Genomic DNA, 20,009 nt, shown 5'->3' on the forward strand with positions numbered 1-20,009 from the left:
TATTGAACGAGGCCACCTTCTCCTGCATGTAAATTATATTTTTGTGAAGTTGACAGTTAACGAACTAACTAGGCCTTGATAAATACAGGAAATCAACCAACAAGGAAAGGGGCTGCAGGAAGGCTGGTGGGGACAGCCTTTCCCAATCTGCAGCCTTTCTCCAGGGCGCTACATTTGAACAGAGAGCTGAGCTAGGTGAAGGGAGGCACTGAGCCAGCATGTGGGGTGGAGAGTACCAGCAGCCAGCCCGAAGGCCTCAGGCTGGTTCTGGTGCTGGAAAACCAGGAGTCCAGGGAAGGGAGCCAATGCAATTCCTCAAAGTTGACTTCCTTGCTAGAAGAGCATTCCAGGCCTGTGTGAGGCACCAAACGAGGAGCCCTGGGCCCCTCTGAGGCTGCCCTGGCTAAAGACAGGTCATGTTGGAAACTCTTCTCCCATTTTTCCCCTTCAGAGCAAACCCGGCTCAGTTCTTTATGCACGGCACCTTCTGTGTGGTACCTGGCCCCAAATGCTCAGTGCTTGTGCGGGTGGGTGTAGTATAAAGGAGGAGCAGGCTGTGTCCCGCTGCCTGACAGGCTTACACCTGGGCTGGCGGGCTGCTTGTCGCCCCGGCCACCCGGCTAGCTTATACCGGAAATAATCACACGGAAACCTGTATTAATCAAATCGCTGCCTGGCCATTAGCTCTAGCCTCTGCTTGGCCAACTCTCACATCTTGCTTTAACCCACATCTAATAATCTGTGTAGAACCGGGAGGTCGTGGCTTACAGGGGAAAGATTCAGCATGTCTGACTCTGGCGACTCCATGGCAGCTCTCTCTGCCTGCCTTCTTCCCAGCATCCTGTTCTGTCTACCCTGCCCACCTAATTTTCCGCCCTATCAAAAGGCCAAGGCAATTTTCTTTATTCAACCAATGAAAACAACGCAAATATAAGAAGGACCTCCTGCACCAGGTGGGCACCTTCCTTGAGAAGGGCTTGGTTTACAGAATCCATCCCTTTGGAAGCTGGGGCCTGTCTTCTAAAATGGCTGGCCTTGCTTTCATACTTAGACTCTCAGGCCCTAGAAGAGAGCCTGCCGCTTAGTAGGTGAGTATTATCTTTTGTACGACCAGAAGCTTGGTGTTGAGGGTTGAGAACAGCATCCGCATCCCTATAGCATGGAAATTTCCAGACTGGCTTGGGATATTATATCCTTCAGGAAATAATCACTCGTGTGAAGCCATATTCAGGACTCATTTATTAGAAGTAAATCCAAAGCTAGATAATTTGCAAGTTTTCAACTCTTGAGAGTCCAGGGATGAGACCTCTTGTATCACCAGGTGTCTACGAACAAATGGATTTTAGACGCACGTATTTCCAGATGCTTTTGGATACCTAGGGGTGGCGGGACCTTGCTCCCACCGGCTTCGAGCCGAACAGGAAGAGCTGCTTGGGTTCTGTGTTGGTGTTTTCCCGACTGAGTGGAGCTCTGTTCCCTCGGCAGACTGCTTTCAGCGATGGAGAATACGGCTTCCTTAGAGAACATGCCTGCCGCCTTCTCGCTGTTTGAGCATTACGATGACAGCTCGGCGCGAGGTGACCAGATGTTGAAACAAGCGGCCGGTGAGCATTTTAATGTATTACATACCTCGATGGATCTTGGCAGCTCTTGCTTGACTGCTCTGTCAAATTTCTGTAACTGGGGGAAGATGGGCGTGGGCTGTCAGGGTTGGAAGCTCGGCTCTGAGATGATGCGGGGGCCAGCTGCTCATCTCTGTGATGTCATCCTTTTCCCTTGGAAGCTCCCGACTCTGCTGGGGCCTGCACAGGAGAGCTAAAGTGACTGGAACGGAAGGGTTCCCTCTTTTTTTATCCTATTTTTTGAAAACTAGAATTTCTCTCCCTCTGTGCAAGAAAATTACTTCATACCAGCGGCCCAGCAGATAGGTAAAAAGGAATAAAATACTTTCACATGCGGCGAATGAATTTTACCTTATAAGTAGCTCTCCCCTCTTCAACTCAGTTCCTTCCTCCTCTTCTTTATTTACCCTCCCCTCCCCAAGCCAAACAGATTAGCTTAGAGAACTCACAGCTCAGCATCATGGTCTGTAGCCAGGAGCCTCCCACTCAGCTGTCAGCGCATCCTGCCAGCTTTTCAAATTATTTTTTAATGTTCTATTTTAGCAAACAAGGCAATGCAACATTTAAATGCTTGAAGCTGCCGTTTTCCTGGTTACTGAGTTCTGCTTACTGTACAGGGTGCTCAGATGTCCTCATCAAGAGGTACCCTTGTCAAATTTACCTCACAGACAACAGCTGTGTTTAAAATTCACATTCTTGTCGAAAGGGTTCTAGTTTAGGAACCAGCCAGAATCTGCTGTGTCTTTTAAAAAGACAGCCTCCCCCAATAAACATTCCCTCCTTGCAAAATACTCAAACTTCAACACCTTTAGTAAAGTGGACAGTTGAGTCATTTACACCAATGAATTCTCTGCAGAGCTGTCCCAGATGGAAGGGTATTTGCTGTCCATTTTAAGGTTAGGTTATACACAACTGCCCATTTACAAGACTAGTGAGTGAAGGAGGCTTTTTATGTATTTTAGAAGCCACAGAAGCACACAGTCACAGACCAGTAGCCGTCACCCCAGGAAGCCCTTCTGGGGAGAGAGGCCTGGGAATGGCCCACGCTGCTGTGTGTCTGCCTTGCAGAGTAAGTGGCCCAGGGCCTAGATGGTTTTGTTCTGTGACCAATGAAACCACTCAGATAGGATCAGGCCCCCGTTACGAGAGGCAGCGGTACCACAGAGGCTGGGCCGTCATCTCATCTCCCACATCGGTCCCAGGAGGAAGGTTTAGTTCCCGCTCGACAGGTAAGGAGTGAGAGGAGCACAAAACATCATGTTGTTCAGGACTACATAACTGGCTGAGGATGTGGGGGAATCAGGCCTCGAGTCTCTGTACCTCATCTGATGCCCCCATGACAGGGAAAGAGAAGAGAAATATCAACGGCGTCGTAGCTAGGTCTCTTTGACTCTGGATCTTAGATTTGTTTTTAATTGTGGTAAGATAAAAATATAATTTGCCATATAGGGGCTGGGGAGATGGCTCAGCAGTTAAGAGTGTGTCTTGCACTTGCAGAGGACCTGAGTTTAGATCTTAGCTCACAACTGCACATAACTCCAACTTCAGGGACTCTAAGGCTTTCTTTTGGACTCCATGGGTATCAGTTCTCATATGTACATGGTGCCCACATAGAACACACATGTATACCATAATTAAAAAACAAATAAAATAACTTTATTTTAAAAGACAACTTTATTTTCTTTAAAAAATAACTTACCAAGCCGGGCGGTGGTGGCGCACGCCTTTAGTCCCAGCACTCGGGAGGCAGAGGCAGGCGGATCTCTGTGAGTTTGAGACCAGCCTGGTCTACAAGAGCTAGTTCCAGGACAGGCTCCAAAACCACAGAGAAACCCTGTCTCGAAAAACAAAAACAAACAAACAAAAAAAAAACAAAAATAACTTACCATACTACTACTCATATTTATCTTATTTTTATTTTGTTTTATTTGTTATTTATTTTGGTCTTATCATTAAACCCTGGCTGGCCTGGCACTCAACCAGGCTAGCCTAGAACTTAGAGATCTGCTTGCTTCTACCTACCTACTGCTAGGATTAAAGGTATACACCATCACACCTAGCATATTAGCCATCTTTAATTGTGTATATTTAATGTATAAATGTAGCATGAAGTCTGTTCATGTCTTGACAATTACTACCACTGTATATATCCCAGAATTTCTTCTTGCAACACTGAATCTCTGCATACCCTAAACCATTAAACACTGGCTCCCTCTTCCTCTAGACCCCAGAAATCGCCACTCCTTCTCTTTTTCTCTGAGTTTGATGACTTGCAGTGCCTTGAGCAAGTGAAATCAGATGGTATCTTTTTGTAACTGGCTTATTCTACTTAGCTTATTTTCCTCTATATTCACTACTGTTTGTAAGGTGTGTCACAACTTTGATGTTCAAGACTTAACTACATACCTATGTCATGGCTTTATCCATCCATCCATCCATCCATCCATCCATCCATCCATCAGCCATCCATCCACCCATCCATCCATCCATCCATCCATCCATCCATCCATCCATCCATCCATCCACCCATCCACCTGAATGACACTTGGGTTGTTTCTACCTCTTGGCTATTGCAGCTCATGTTGCTTTCCTGGAGACTTGTATTTGCTTTTTAGAGATAGTATCTCACTATGTAACCTGAGTTGGCATCAGATTCATGCTCCTTCAGCTTCAGTTTTCTGAGTGCTGAAATCATAGGTGCATGTCACTGTGACTGTATCTTCTGTGGAAATTTTGCAAACCAGGTTGAGTGGAATCTACATTTGGCCCCAGGCACTGAAATCCAAGCAGATTAATGTTTAGGTCCCTGACTGTGAAAACTCTCTCCTGGCACAGTCAGCCAATCAGAGGGGCTGCACTGGGTGCTTCCTCTGCTGGCGTCCAAGCTCCTGGCGAAAAAACACCAAGATTTCCTTTGTATTTTTTGGCATCACACTTATTCAAGTTTCCTCCTGTCAAAGTGTAAGCATAATTACTAACATGTAAAATCTGGGTTCCAGTGTTCTGCCAAATATGAATTATAAACGTAGTCATGATTGTTAGGTTGTGTCTATGGTATATTCTTCTTCCCCTTTGGCGCATTCTCAAGAGAAAATGTATTTCCTGTTTGGAGAAAAGGATATTTTAACTTTAATTCTTTGGACAGAGGAGCATATGTGGAAGCAAAATTACTTGTAGCCTACATACTTTGCTTAATCTCCTACAATGGCTTTACCTTAAAAGGAGATGATGGGGCAGGGTTGGCTATCAGTTTTAGGCTTGCTCAGCTGTGCTAGAGAGAAAAAGATATAGAAAGATGTTGCCATTTTTACAAGGTTAACTCCAGCTCCATGTGTAATTTATAGTGGGAAGAAGAGAGTTCACATTGTTCATGCTCCAAGCTCTCCACACTGCTTCAAAGAAGATTAATAACAATTGAAGTGTTTTGTTTGGCTCTTCCATAAACCTGGGTAACTTGAAAACCTGCTGGATCACCTCTCTTTGGATGGGTACTTTTTGAGGGTAGTTCGGATTCTTTGTTGTCAGTGTTTGGGGAAAGGCAGGGCAGGTTGGTCTACACCTTCCCATTCAGCCTGTTCAGCGTGTCCTGTGTCAGTGGCCGCTGTGACCTACCAGGTACGGGAACTCCAGTTCACCTTCACAGCCAGGAGTTCCCTGTTCTCCCCTCCGTTTGCTGTGTTCCTGCCAAGGCTGTCTTGCCCTCTGGATGCTGCCCCCAGCCAGGCACACTTATTAAACACTTGATACACATTGTCTGGCTTCATGAAACAACCCTAGGATGGAATGGTGTTAGTCATTCAATTTTTTTTAAATGGAGAAACTGAGGCTAATATAATACAAGTAGCTGGGGGGGTCTTGCATGTATCCTAAAGCCAGCCTTAGTTGTGAAGCCTATGAACCTGACCATTCTCCTTTTCTGTTCCTCACTTTTTATAATTGCATTATTCCTCTACCTCTTTATCTCTATTGAATCATTTCAATTTGTCTTTTTATTCCATTCTTCAAATCCATTTATTTTCTTTCTCATTTTGACCTTATTGCTGAGGTAACCTTTATTTTCTTTTCTCTGAGTGTCAACTTATAAATTTGGTCTACATTATTCCGGTAAGCTTATCTCTTAGGAAATTGTTGGCTGGAGAAAGCACATGCACAAATCTTAAAAGTGTGACATCTTTTCAACTGTGAGAATAACCTTTTTCTATGATGTATAAAATATGTTCAACGATCATGTCTAATAAGCTCAGAAAGATAATTGCATAGAGATTGGTTTGTATTGCATTAATGTCCAATAGACATAATTATAAGTTTCAAAAATTTCCAGTAAAACACTCAAGAATATTGTTGTCTTTAAAATTCAGAGCCACATAATTAGATTAGGCATCTAAAATTTACTTGGAATTCCATTAAGAGGTTACTTCTACCTCCTGTCTAACCTTTAAATATTAATTTAAAAAATCTGTAGAGATACCATGTTAGAAAGAAAAGATGGATTGTGGCTTTAAAAATTCTAGTCTAATATTTAATGCAAGTCTACCTTGACCTTGAAGATACTATAACAATGTTGGGAAAGGACTCACTGCTTTTTATTGTTATAAACTATGTCAGTATAGAATAGTATAGCATTTCTTATCTAAAAAAAAAAGCACATCAGAGGGGATTTTAAGAAGTAAAACCAAGTTATTTGATAAACCATTAGTCACTGCCAGTTTTAAGTATAAGATACAGAATAATGTTACGTAGTTAGGGGTCCACTTTTGTTTATTTCTATTTGTGTTGCATATGCTCTTATGCCTGGGAAGCATCCCGGAGGGACATACAGCAGTCCTAACATTGACTGTCTCCAAGGAATGAAGTTGGGCTGTGTGTTGGAAACAGGGACTCCACCTATTTTTATCACTTAAGTTTCTATATTGTTGAAATTTTAACAACATGTTAAACATATTTTAAACAAAATAGTCAATCAATAAAATGACACTAGTCCTAGGGAATTGTGCTTCTGTTCCAGTTCCACAGCCTCCCAGACTAGAACCTCAGGAACCAAATTCTGCCACCAGCACAACAATTGCAGTGTACTGGAGCGTGAATAAGGAGGATGTCGTGGACTTATTCCAGGTGTACTGCATGGAGCAGCCTCAAGATGACCAAGAAGTAAACGGTAAGATTGCTACGCACTGACAGATGCAGGCCTATGTTTCTACATCTTAATGTGAAGGACTTAAGTTCATATACATTATACCTGCACATACATTTATGTATATTTTAATTATAATATAGTATAATTTCAGTATATATATATTGAAATGTGTACATTTCCACAAAGCATTTATAGCCACTTACAAAACAAGAATGATAACAAAATCCCTCAACAACCACATAATAAAATATTAGCAGAAAGAACAATTTGTAAAATGGTATCTGGAAAAAACCATAAATATCATCATAATGGTCAACATGAATATTATAATTAGGATTCAGATTAAAGTTAGACTCTGAGGACCCAAAGCCTAGGAGAGAATGGAGGCTTAGCCAGTGCTGAAGTCTGAAGAGGGGCATGATGTGTCCTGCTCCGTAAAGGGGAAATGAGCCATACACAGGGCTATGTCCTCCATAATAAGTCCAACGCAAACACAACATGGGATGTCAGGTTTGCAGGTTCAAAGAAGCCTGCAAGTTAGTTCACATCCACAAGCCCCAAGGCATGGATGAAGGATGGTATAGTCATCAGTGGCCCAAAGTAAGGGGTCTATAGAAGTGACATTGTTTGCTGTAGGAAGCAGATGGCAAGCCTTACAAGCTGAGCTTTTGTGAAGATCTCTCTGCTCAGAACTTCCAGTAAGACCTAACTAAGAGCCAGGCAGCTTGAGGCTGTACTTTCTGGTGAATCAGTGTGGAGAATGCTGGCATTCTGTGTTGCTTGTTGAAGACAGACTCACATGCTTGGGAAATCAGATGAGCATGTGGCAGTGTGAACATCCCATTACAAACGCAGGAGCCCAGTTTGTTATGAGGAAAGAACTGTAGACTATTTTACTCTTGTGGAGACTTCAAAATCACTTTTAAAAGTTAATTATTTTTTCTTAAAGACGGAGTCTCCCATATCCCAGACTGTCCTGGAATCGCTCTGTAGCTGAGGATGACCTGGGTCTTGGCAAAGAAAGACAGCTAGAATCTTAAGTTTCTTTCGGGGAACAAAAAACCCTATTCTCTTAAAGGTATCACTAGATATGGTAGGTAGCTTGCACCTGTAACTCCAGACTCCAGAGGTGGAGGCAGGGGACTGGAACATTCCATGCTAGACTGACCTCCAGAGTGAGATCCTGCATCAAAGAGCCCCAAATCCCAAACAAATAAAAAAAAACCCGAAGGGGTGGGCATTCGCAATAGTATTTAACATATTTGATATAAAAACAGTTAAAGTAAAACCATTCAAGAATTTTTAAAAGGAAAAATTGCCTTGATTGAACCAATTTCAACTTCTTGTAATAACTCCTCATCCTATCAAATTTAACCATTTCCTATGTAAGTAGAAATTGATAGTTAACAGGATTCTGAAATGTGGGGTGTGGAAGATGACCTGGGTGAATATGTAAGGGAAGAACAAATCCCTGAGTGACTGAATGTGTGTTGTTTACATAAGCACAACCATGCCAAGGACCCCAATGCCTCAGACCCATAGGGATGGCCAAGTCTTCCCTTGGTGAGCAAGTATGAGTGATTAGGAATGAATGACCAGTGTACATAGAGACTATCAACCCTAGGCTTCTCCTTCCCAACATTTACAGCCTGAGGTGGCTCCCCTTTAAAGACCTACCAAGGTTACCTGAATCCAGCTCCTGTTCAGTTGTCTGCCATCAACCTGCCTCCTTGTTCAGCAAGAGAGAGCCTGTGTAGAATAAACACGCTAAGTTTCTAGCTGTTACTCGTAGTGAATGCCCAACCAAATCCCACGTTTTCTGTATATGGTCATCTGTCAGTCATTTCTTAATCCCCAAAGCTTGCAGAGGGTGGCACTGAAGGAGGTTCTGGAGCAACTGTCAGGATCTGAAACCTAGAAAGTCCTACTGATAGCAAACTTGTTTACTAGTCTGTAAAGATGTCCTACAGAGTCGTAAGTAAAAGCCCAGAGTGGTCTCTTCCAGTGATGGATTCCCATGGGAAGTTGGCATTGGGTTCTGAAGCTTTCCTTGAGACTATATTACTGAAATTTAAAGTGACATAATTTTCTTTGGAAACAGGTTACTTTAATTGTGGATTATGAATCACAGACATGTACTAGCATGCTATTATTTGTGATAAATGTTCACATATGTCAGTCTAAGTATCAGTTTTTAGAGTGCTATTGCTTTCTTATGTATCCTAAAGAGATAATTATCAATTATCACACAATAATATTTGTAAAGTTACCAGTTTGAGCCCTCTGCAAAAGTGATAGACTACTCTTCCTTCCTTCCTTCCTTCCTTCCTTCCTTCCTTCCTTCCTTCCTTCCTTCCTTCTTTCTTTCCTTCCTTCTTTCTTTTCTTGGTTTTCCGAGACAGTCTCTCTGTGTAACAGTCCTAGCTGTCCCGGAACAAGCTCTTATAGACCAGGCTGCCTCTGCCTCCCGAGTACTGAGAATAAAGGTGTGTACCACCACAGCCCAACTTTGGCTACCTTTTCTAATAATTAATTTTTAGTTTGCTTTAGAAGTCACCCTTGAACTTATAGTTGTGTCTCATGCTAGAACTGGTGGAAGAATACAGATTGACCGTGAAGGAAAGTTACTGCATTTTTGAAGACCTAGAACCTGACCGATGTTATCAAGTGTGGGTGATGGCCATCAACTTCACTGGATGTAGCCTGCCCAGTGAAAGAGCCATTTTTAGAACAGGTAAGCGGATGCTAAGATATCATTATGAGGTAGTACTCAATTATTCACAGACTCTTGAGGTCAACCAATGTGTATTTAGGAAGGATTGGCTCTGTATTGAATGTTGGGCAAAATGATGGTATAAAATAAGACCGAGGTGGGGCCTAGGATGGAGTTCAGGGGTAGAGGGTCGATCTAGAAACATGAGGCCATATGATTATTCCTCAAGCACGATAACAACATGATTGAGCTCCTATTTACAAGACGATCAGAGTTGAGCTGAACAGTTAAAAAAACCAGAAGATCATTGGGAATGTTTGGTAAGGGTCTAAATCATCGTGAGCACCCTCAAGGGAGTACCAAAACAGATAGGGCAAGGGAATGGCTTCCTAGAGCTGATGGTGCCTGCACAGAATATTTTACATGGTCAGTGGGACATGATGTGTTAACTGGAGCAGATTGTTCTTGAACAAACAATGAACAGACATGAGGTATACATTGGGGGCATGGGACTCTATAAGACCTTTGCTTTTCTTAAGCTTGAGAATAAGGAAAGACATAATTTAAAAAAGGGTTAGCATATAGAGCTTTTAACTGCAAGCTAGTAAGACTGGGCTTCATTATACAGATGCAGGAAGACACAGAATGGTTGAAGCCATGGTGTTCAAGTGGGAATATAGTCTATTGGTGAAATCTTTACATACAGAGCTGCAACAGAAGAAACAGTATTGCCCAAGGCTGTCCCACCTTTACGATCATTACAGCCACCTCAGGGAGGAAGCAGCTTATTCTTAGTCCTGTATCTTTTCTTCTTGCCTTTAAAAACAAATCATTGGCTCAGCATGGTGGCTCACACATATACTCCGAGCATTTGGGAGGTGGAGACAGGAGTTCAAGATGCATAGCAAGTTCCAGGCCAACCTGGGCTATATGAGACCCTGTTTCAATAACCTGAAACCCCAAAATGGACAGTCCCTCCACCCAAACCTGGACTGACCACCTACTGAGGACAAAATCATGTCTGCCTTTTGGGTAAATGGAGAAGGGAATGAATATTTCTATTTGTTTATGTAGCAGCTCTATAAAGAAAACAGGGTAGACTTTATAGAAAGCAACTGTTAGGGTCTGAGATGAGCTAGAATCTGACAATATGTAATGCAGAGGCGGGAGAGAGACATTGAGCTGTGTAAGTGATCTTTTGTTTCTTTTTTATCTCTTTTGAGTTTTGAGATTAGGATAATTTTTTGATACAAAAATTAAAATAAAACCATACCCAAGGATTGCCCCGAGAGCTGGCTTTACTCTGTTACTGCCTTGTTTCTGTCCCGGCAGCACCTTCCACTCCTGTGATTCATGCGGAAGACTGTACCGTGTGCTGGAATATGGCCACCGTCAGATGGCGGCCTGCTAACCCCGAGGCCACAGAGACCTACACTCTGGAGTACTGCAGACAGCACTCTCCTGAGGGTGAAGGCCTGAGGTAAGGGTCCCTCTCCACAGGGAGACTGCCTGGAGCCCAGAAACCATGCTCCAGGTCTCCGGCTACCAGAGCAAATGCTTAGCCAGCAAGAATAGCATCCTTGAACCCCGCTGAGCCAATTAAGCTGTTGACTTGATTTGCAACCCCATCACTATTCATCAATGAACTCTGGGTTTACCATAAAACACATGCTACAGCGCAGAATAATAACTCCCTTGGAAGAAAAATGTATGCGAATTTTAATAAGATAGAACCCTCTTTGAGGGATGTTTAACTTCAGTCATTAGTCAGGATTTATGCACATTTTGTGCCATTTTTACTAGGTCTATCAGAATAGGTTCCACCTATCCCTGGAAACTAATAGTGAGCTGATGTGTAATGTAAATCAGAATGTCTCCACGATATACTGGCAACAGAAAGGAGCCAATTACACATCTGTTATCACAGAGACAGGCCTGCCTATCCAAGAACACGAAGAATATAGAGATTCTTCTGTAAAGGAAATGTGAGGCTCTGTCACTGAAATCACGAAGCTAAAATCCATCAAGACAGGACCACACATCTGTTGGTCAGTTAGAAGATATCAGCCAATCCATGAGGTGGTATTTCCTTAACCCCTGAAGTCCCGGATATATAAAACCCCTTCACATGCCATGATGAACATTCAGATCACTCTAACTGATATTTATATTATGATAGGAGACATTTCTTGTTTCCTTTCTAGCCATGTTTGTTGAGATAAACTATTTTGGCACGAAGTTGGGAGTAATGGTATGAAATTAAACAACCTTTTAATAAAGTACATTCAAGCTCTTGATTACCGCCGCGATGGAGCAGCTGTTTATGTAGTTATGATATAAGGGTTCAGGCAACAGAACAATAATTATAGTTTCTTTCAGGTTCAAGACAGGCATTGCTAAATAATGATCAGTGTGTGTATTGGGGCTGGGTGCATGAGGAGGGGTGGGATGCAGGCATTTCTGCAGAAGTGAAGTGTGGTAAACATATAAGTAGCTGCCTGCCTGCTTGTATTCTGACTGCTGGAAGGCGAGCTTCAGGAATCATTATGCTATCATATATTACATTTTTCATGTTGGTCGGTTGATTGCTATGTAAAGTCACTAATTTGTGTCAGTCTGAGAGCCTAGACAAGCATGTTGTGATCTCAGTATGCTTACAGAGCCACCCAAGAGAGCACTGTGCTGACAGCCAGCGCCTTATCTTAGTCCTGCTTTACCCTTGATTCTGGTTCCTATTGGCTACTCACCCTAAGCTGGTTACCCCTTGTGCAATCCTTACACACCTTATCTATCTTAGCAGTCATTAGTTAGCCAATCCCTGATATAGACCAAATGCCAGGTAGGGTAGAGATTTGGGGTCTGTTCCCTTTTGGGGTTATGCCAGTCACATGAAGTCAGGGATCAGGATGAGATCTGGCATTGTGAGATGCTGTCCAAATGCAAGGCTTGAAGAAGGAAGCCTTCCTTTGGCACTTGTGCTGCCAGATTGCCAGGTGTCAGGCAACATCTGAGAGGTGAGTTCTGGCCAGCACAGAGGGTAAGGGACTTGAGACCTTCCTCTGTAACGGCACTAGCCCGGGTGCTTCAGGTGTCTTGTTTCAGGTCGTCCTTAAGTTCAATCACAGGCTTGTCAATTTAAAGATCCAAACTCTCAACCCCTGGGAGATTGCTTAAGGTGTCTGGGACCCTCTTTGTAAAAGCGTAGGTGCTCTGAGGGTGATACTTCAGGAACCCCTGAGTTTTGGGGGGTCTCTCTCACCATCCGTGAGGAGGCCCCGTTCTCAGGGACGATCAGCCCGTTCAGAAACGCTCTGAATGACTCATCGGTTGTGGCAAACTGTCCCCAGCTGTCACGCACATAAATCATTTCCACACAGTTGGATACTTCAATCAGCAAAAATCTGCGAACCCAGGGGCCTGGCAGTGATCTCAGCTACTGATCGTGTTGTCAAGTATTGTCGTCTCCCAAGTGTAGTTACAGTTAGAGCTGTGTCGGAGATGGAGCTGATCCAGTTAGGTGCTCGAAGGCCCTGGGGGGCAGGAAGTGCAATGTCCAGCCCACAGCTCGTGGCTGGCTTTCCAGGTCTGGATTTCTGCTAAGTCTGACAGCAGATAATCTTCTGGAGGAAGCAGAATTTCCTTGGCTACAGATTACTACCATGCCCATCTGCCAAGTGTATTGCCAAGCTACCACAGGACCGTCTCTTCACAGAAGCCTTGGTGTTTTATACCCCAGGTTGGCTCCACTAGATTCTGAAATAGCTCATCCTTGATCTTGGAGACTTGGGATAGCATTCATCTTTTGGTTCTCTGCTCTAAGAATCCAAGTGGCAAGGGAAATTCTGTTCTTTGGAAGTGGCTTTGTATCTCAGATCTTCTGAGAGAACATCACTTCAGAGCATGGTATTTTGAAACTCTGCAAAATACATTTATCTGTATTATATATAGCTTAATCTTTATGGTGCCAGCTATGGAGAACTAGTCAGGTTGTGCAATCAATACATAAGGAACATCAATTGTTCCTGTCACTTCTACCTAATAATTTCTACTTTTTTTTTCTATCGTATTAGAACCTTAGTTGGCTCCATGCATAGAAGCCAATAGTTAAGGTGGTGGTGTCTCTTGGAAAGAGCTGTGCTGAGTGTTGGCTGGTTGACTCCTTGAAGGGATTAGCATGTACAACTGTAGCCTGGGTGTCTGAGGCAGCATCTGGCAACCTAGCGGCACAATGAATATGTGTGTGATCCTGAAATGGATAAATTATCAATTAGCATCACATACATAATACCGGCCATCAGAATAGTTGGATCAGCGTTAAGGATAATCTCAAACTAATAAACTGCCAACCAAGAGGAGAAGATCGGTGAATGGGTGCTCTCCAGAGTTCAGATACACAGGAAAAGATGAGTCTAATTTGCTAGCAGACAACCCTTCTGCGGATCACTGATAGAGAAAACCATGTAGAATTCCATTTAATCATTGGTTATATAACCCCTGCATGTGTTCCAAGTTTGTAGAAAAACTAATTTAGAGGTTCCTGAAGGAGAAGTCGATCAGAGGTGGCATATTTCTCATGTGGCTCTCTTTACCAGAGCCTCGATCATAAAAAGGATGAGGATTGAAACTTCGTCTGTGTAGACATCTTCAAAGGTCTGCTAATGAATGGGGATGAATGGGATGAGTCAACCTCTCTTGGTCTTTGCCCACTTCAAGTCATCTAAGTAGCTGGACTCTCTGGCAGAAGAGAGGGAGCAAGAACTATATTCATTTCTATCTTTATCCCGCCCTAAATCCTTGGGTGGTGGGGAAGGAGCCTTAAAGGCTCTGGAGTGCTGTAGGAGGAAGAGTTGAAGTGAAAAAAAACAGGAAAGAAGAATGAGTCATAAGGAATCACACCCACCCCCATGCCCACAAATGTACACACACACATTGGCACTCATCGAGGGTGGGCACGGATTCATTGATTGTGCTGTAGCCTGGGCACTCTCATTTCAGCTGCCAGAGGGAAGTCATCCACCCGAGGATCTGTGCTCCTTCTCCCGGTGTGATGACCTCTTAGATAGTCTCATTTAAGACCAATGATGCTGGTTGAATTGGGGGGCGCTGTTTGAATGGTTGAATTGGGGGGGGCTGTTTGAATTGAATGAATGATCCTACTGTGCCCTATGATCCATGACACAATATCTAAAATAGATGAGCAATGGAGTCTCTTTCATAATTATGCTAAAAATTTGCAGATTTTTTTTTTTTTTGCATGTGGGCACCAAAGCTAGGTCCCAGCAGTCAGTCCCTATTGGGACTGGAGGTGGGTGGGAGGGAGTGACAGTCCCTGGCTTGTGTGTGAGATGGAGGGTCTCCTACTCTTCCTGTTTTGCTTTGAATGCTCTCCTCGGGTTGGGTGGGCTCGAAACACTTTGAATTTCTTCCACTGCTCTGCTGTTTCCTGAGCTGCTCCGTCTCTCCTGTGCAGAGAGAAGTCAGCAGAAGTGTGGGTGGAGGAGGGTAATGAGAGAAATATAGTACAGGGACAGGCTGTGTGGGCTGTGTAAAGAAGGTGTGCACTGAATGGCAAATCTGTGAGACGCAATTCTCCACCAATTAGTTGGGGTGAACTTCCTGTCCTGCCTCTGCCTTAGGCTGTGGCATCCAGAGATCCTCTCTGAAGCCTAACCTTGAGAGTGAATATCCTTAAGAAGGTCTTCGTGGGTGCTGGGTCTATGTGTTCATTATCCTGCACTCAACTGCAGGACCAACCATAGAGCAGGAACAGAATTGCCCCCCAGACGCAGGTGCTCCAGCTGGGGACTCCTGATGCTCTGTCCTTATGGGCAACACGGAGGAATCACTTCAGAAATCTCTTGAAAAGCTTTCTTAGTATGTTTCCAGGTAGCTAGGTGATGGGTGACTGACCACCAGCCAGCAGCAAATATTTTGACCTCCTCTGTAACCTTATGGGCTCCAGACATGTTTCGCCTGGCCGTAGGACAATCACGGGTATGGCAGAGCCCACATTCACTGAGTGATTAAGAAGTAATGGGCTGTGTTTATGTGGAATTGTTTTCCTGGTTCCTTTGCAGAGGCCTTTGGGAGGGGCGTGATGGGATGGTTCCCCCTAGTGTTCTTGGCATTCAGCATTTTCCCAGCAAAGCCTTTTACCGAAAAGACTCCAACTAACTGACCACTGGGTACCGCACATCCCTCCTGCTTGTGCACTAGAAACTCGGGTAATGGGATTGGAACCTGTCCTCCACTGCACGTATGTTCTGTCAGTTTCCCGAATGAAAAGCAGACCTAGTGAAGGACCCTGACGTAGCAGAGCCCCCGAGGTAGTTCTGTGAGTATGAGGACTGAGGAATGCCGGGGAAGAGAGGACTGTTAGAAAGATGAGGCCGAGCACCGAACCTCAGTGCGAGATAAAATCCAAATCTGAACTTCCTGGCAGCTCAAATGAAAGCCGGAGAGAGGGGGGGAGATGGAGAGAGAGGATGAAGGAGATTATATAACTCATTTCTCTTTAGAAAGGGAGTACAACACTTCACTAAGAGAGACAATTATATTCCATGACATTCAGTGCAGAGATGAATTTTTCATAGAGATCTTTATGTAAGGGCGGTTAAGATAATAATGGCCGTCTTTAAGAGCAGTTTTACAGAAGATGAGCACACACCTACTAATTGTTTCCAACAGTGTCTGAAAGCATAGTGTTAAATGGCTGTTCTCAGCGCACTGGCCTGGGGACCTCAAGCAACTGTCCACACAGACGACCAGGGGGCAGTAAAGGAGAGCTTGGAGGAGCCGGAGAAATGGATATTACAAGACTCAGAGGAATCTCTGTCTGAAATATAAACAGCATCATCCAGGCTTTGGAGAGTAAAGAGAGGGAAAACAGAAATGCAGGACCCTTCTTCCGGACCCTTTGGCTCACATTGATTTTCTGACAGATCTGAGCCGCAGGAAAGCCGATGGCCCTGTGGCTGTCAGCGTGCAGTGCCTGTGTTGTTTTCTGCACTGTTATGAAATAACGGTGCTATTTAGCAACACAGAGTCCCACAATATTCTTATTTATCAAAAGAAAAATGTTTCTATTAAAATTCTATTATTTACTGAGTCTTTTTAATCATGGAAAATTAGTATATAAAGAATTTTATTCTAAACCTCGATTTAACTGATTTTTGCCATCTTAAAAAATTTCTATATTTATGATAAGTTAAGGGTTTATAAACAGCTTGAAGCACCCACTGACTAGTGTGTCTTTTGTGTTTGTGCTTAGTTTTATTGTTGTTTTGAGAGAGGCTCAAGCTAGCTGGAACTTACAGCAATCCTACTGCCTTAGCTTTCCAGGCACAGAGGTCACAGCCACGAGCCACCGGTCCAGCTTGTTTTTATATTTAATGTTGCTTATGTTATGTAATTTCTCCTTTCCTTCCTTTTTCCTCTCCATCTCCTATCAGGCTGTGTTTCCCAAACCTCAGCGATCATAAAAGTCAGCTAGGATATTTGCAAATACAGATGCCTGGGTCCTTCAGGAGCCCAGCTCAGAAGCTGGGTGTGGTGGCCAATGCCTGGAATCCCAGCACACTGGAGTCTGAGGCAAGAGTTTCAGGAGATGGAGGCCAACATAGGTTACACAGTGAAGGCCAGGCCAGCTTGGACTACAGAGTGAGACCCTACCCCAAAAAAGAGTTAGATAAAAAGTGAAAATTTCAAACTTGCCAGTTTTGGTGTCCGGGCAGGTTGGGAAATGCCGCTTCGCTCCCTGCTCCCACGGACCAGCATGCACTCTGTTCACGGTTCGCAGTAAGTGGTATTGACTGGCTGGTTGGATGTTGGTGCTGCCAACATGAAAGCCAGTAAGAGCCAACTGTGTTTTTAAACAACAATTCGTACTTAGCCATCTGCTGTGCACTCTGGTGATGGCACCATCCCTAGGCTGCTTGCGGGTGCGGTGGCACTGGATTCCTCCATACTGTTTGTACACAGGCCACCTCCTCCCCAGGACACAGCAGGAGGCAAATAGCTGCCCCCCACACTTGTCAGCCTCTCTAGTCACCTTGAATATGTGTACTTTCCCTCAGGGTCACATCATCAGATGCATGAGAAGCTACTTCAAAGAGCTCAAAGGCATATATGCCTCCAGATTCTCTAAACATGCTCCAGCTGCTCTTGGACTCTTCGCTGTCTAGTAATAGTTGTTTTTGTTTTTTTTTTTAAATTTTGGGTCCATTACATGTACTTATGGTACAAATTCAAAAGACAAAAAGGAAGACAGAGAACCTTAATTTTCTTTGTATCTATCCTTCATCTCTTAATTCCCATCCCCAAAGGCAATGACTGTCACTTGGTTCATTTTTAACCTTTCAGATAAAAGCATCTATAATTTCCCAACAAATGCTGGCAGTCCTGCATCTATTTCTGCCAGTTCGCTTTTCCTGCTTAAGCATATACCTTTGTGAGCAACCATACCCAAGGAACTGCCTCAATTTTTAAAAACAATTCCATTGTATATTCCAGGATGTAATTTTAACTTATCTGACCAACTGAAGAGACACTTCCTTGTCTCTTGCTATCCCAACCACGCTGTAAGAAACAACCCCGTGCATAGACAAGCTCACTGATCTACAATTTATTTGTAGAATGATTTCTCAAAATAGACTGTATCTTATGAATTTTGAAAGCCGTGGTAAACTTCATAGGGATTACCAGGGCTTCTTCCCTGGCCAGCGGCGCTAGGGATACCTGGTTCTCCACACCTTGCCTGACTTTGGGCAGTTAGATAGCTGGAACACACAACCACAGTTTAAGTGTTCGATTCTGTTGTTGGGCTGCACACTTCCTTTTCTATGGCTGTTCACTCTCTTCCCATTTCTCCTCTGTTAGATTATGACATTTTCTTTTTTATTCATAGTTCCTCTTCTTTGTGCTTTTTTTTGTTAAAGGAAGTTAGCTTTCATGTGTGAGTTTGGAATCTTAAAACATATTTTGTCATGAATATTTTAAAATGCTAATTTCATTGAATTTATCAATTTCTTTTGAAAAAGTGTTCAGTTTTTTGTAATATTTTAAAATGTCTTCTCTCTGAATATATGCATGTATATATTATATATGTCCTCCCATTTTCTTAGTTTTGTTTGAAAAATCTGTTTTATCACTTGGAATTACTTTGGTAGGAAGTATGAAATAGAGATTCCAAATTTATTTGATTGGTTGACTGATTCTGAGACAGGATCTCACCATGTATCCCCTTTCTGGTCTGGAACTTGCTATATAGACCAGACTGACCTTGAATTTCTGCAATCCCCCAGTTTCTGCCTCTCAAGTGCTGGACTACAAGTTACAGGTACAAACTCAGCTCTCTTTCTCCCTCCCTCCCTCCCTCCCTCCCTCCCTCCCTCCCTCTTTCCCGTTCTTCTTCCCTTCCCCCCTCTCTCATTCGGTAATCTGGTTGTCTCAAAAAGAAGTTCTTATTTCTTCTTGTGATCTGAAATGCTTACCCAAGAATCTGTGCGCTTGGCTCCATTTCTGACCTTGAACTTCACGCGTGAGCACAACACTGCGTTCAGTGCAGAGCTTTCCTGTCTAGGGTCCTTGGGGCTTAGGTGGTCCACTCGTGATGCTTTTTTCTACTTCTAGTTTGAATTTTATTTTTAGAGTTAGCTTGTGTAGCTTCCTCCACCAACTGACTCCGGATAATTTCTTGTTTTCAGAGAGCATGCTGAATTGATAGATTATCTTCGGGGAAACTGAAGGTGCGGTGGCCCCTCATTTTCCTGCAGAAGAAATGGCGTGTCTCTTTCAGTAGCATCGACAGATGCCCCTAATGTGGGTCTCCTATGTTTTCCTATCTGTTTCCGCACTTCATATCTGTTGCCGTTCTCCCAGCTTCAGTTCTATCTTCTGTCTGGTTGTAATGTTTTCTGAAGGTGTTGGTGGTACTGGGGTTGGAGCCTAGGGCTTCAAGCTTGTGAGGCAAGTGGACCCTGGCTTCTTATGTCAGTTTCGTATCTAGCCATCCTATGGGATCCTCTTAGGGAAGAGTTTTCCCGCTGATTCTAGATAAACAGGCATCTCATCTGCAGATGGCAGGAGTTTTTTTTACCTCCTACCTCCCAATTTAGTTTTTAACCTTTGTTGTTCTTTTTTAAAAATGCTTCAAGATCCCCAACGGCAGTAGGCAGCAGAAATGCTGTAGGTCCCAAATGGTGGCGGCAGGCCATGTGGTGGCAGGCAGCGGGAGCAGAAATGGCTGCTGGTCCCAGAGCAGCGGCCCGAGTGGTGGTGGTGGCGGGCCATGTGGTGGCAGGCAGCGGGCCCTGGGAGCAGCCAGTCCCAGGAAGAGACAGCTGCTGGTCCCAGAGCAGTGGTGGCGGGCCATGTGGTGGCAGACAGTGGGCCCCAGGCAGAGATGGCTGCTGGTCCCCGAGCAATGACTGGTTCCAGGCAAGGAGACACATGGCTGGTGGGCAGAAGACAGAAACATGGATAGACACGACATGCAGGGTGAGGTTGAATGTTTATTCAGGGGGTTATGGAGGAGGAGGAG

The 20,009-nt window shown here is 43.9% G+C and overlaps 1 protein-coding gene across 1 annotated transcript in view; it reads left to right on the forward strand.

The window, feature by feature from the left end:
* Window positions 1–20,009, forward strand: part of Cmya5 (cardiomyopathy associated 5) — a 95,550-nt gene that overhangs the window by 61,593 nt on the left and 13,948 nt on the right. Inside the window, exons 7-10 of the mRNA XM_026783828.1 lie at window positions 1,486–1,604; window positions 6,628–6,777; window positions 9,344–9,490; window positions 10,802–10,949. Of these exons, the coding sequence (XP_026639629.1) occupies window positions 1,486–1,604; window positions 6,628–6,777; window positions 9,344–9,490; window positions 10,802–10,949 (564 nt within the window). The remainder of the gene's footprint in view (window positions 1–1,485; window positions 1,605–6,627; window positions 6,778–9,343; window positions 9,491–10,801; window positions 10,950–20,009) is intronic.

The sequence above is a fragment of the Microtus ochrogaster genome, chromosome 19 (assembly GCF_000317375.1).
Source record: "Microtus ochrogaster isolate Prairie Vole_2 chromosome 19, MicOch1.0, whole genome shotgun sequence".
Lineage (NCBI taxonomy): Eukaryota > Metazoa > Chordata > Mammalia > Rodentia > Cricetidae > Microtus > Microtus ochrogaster.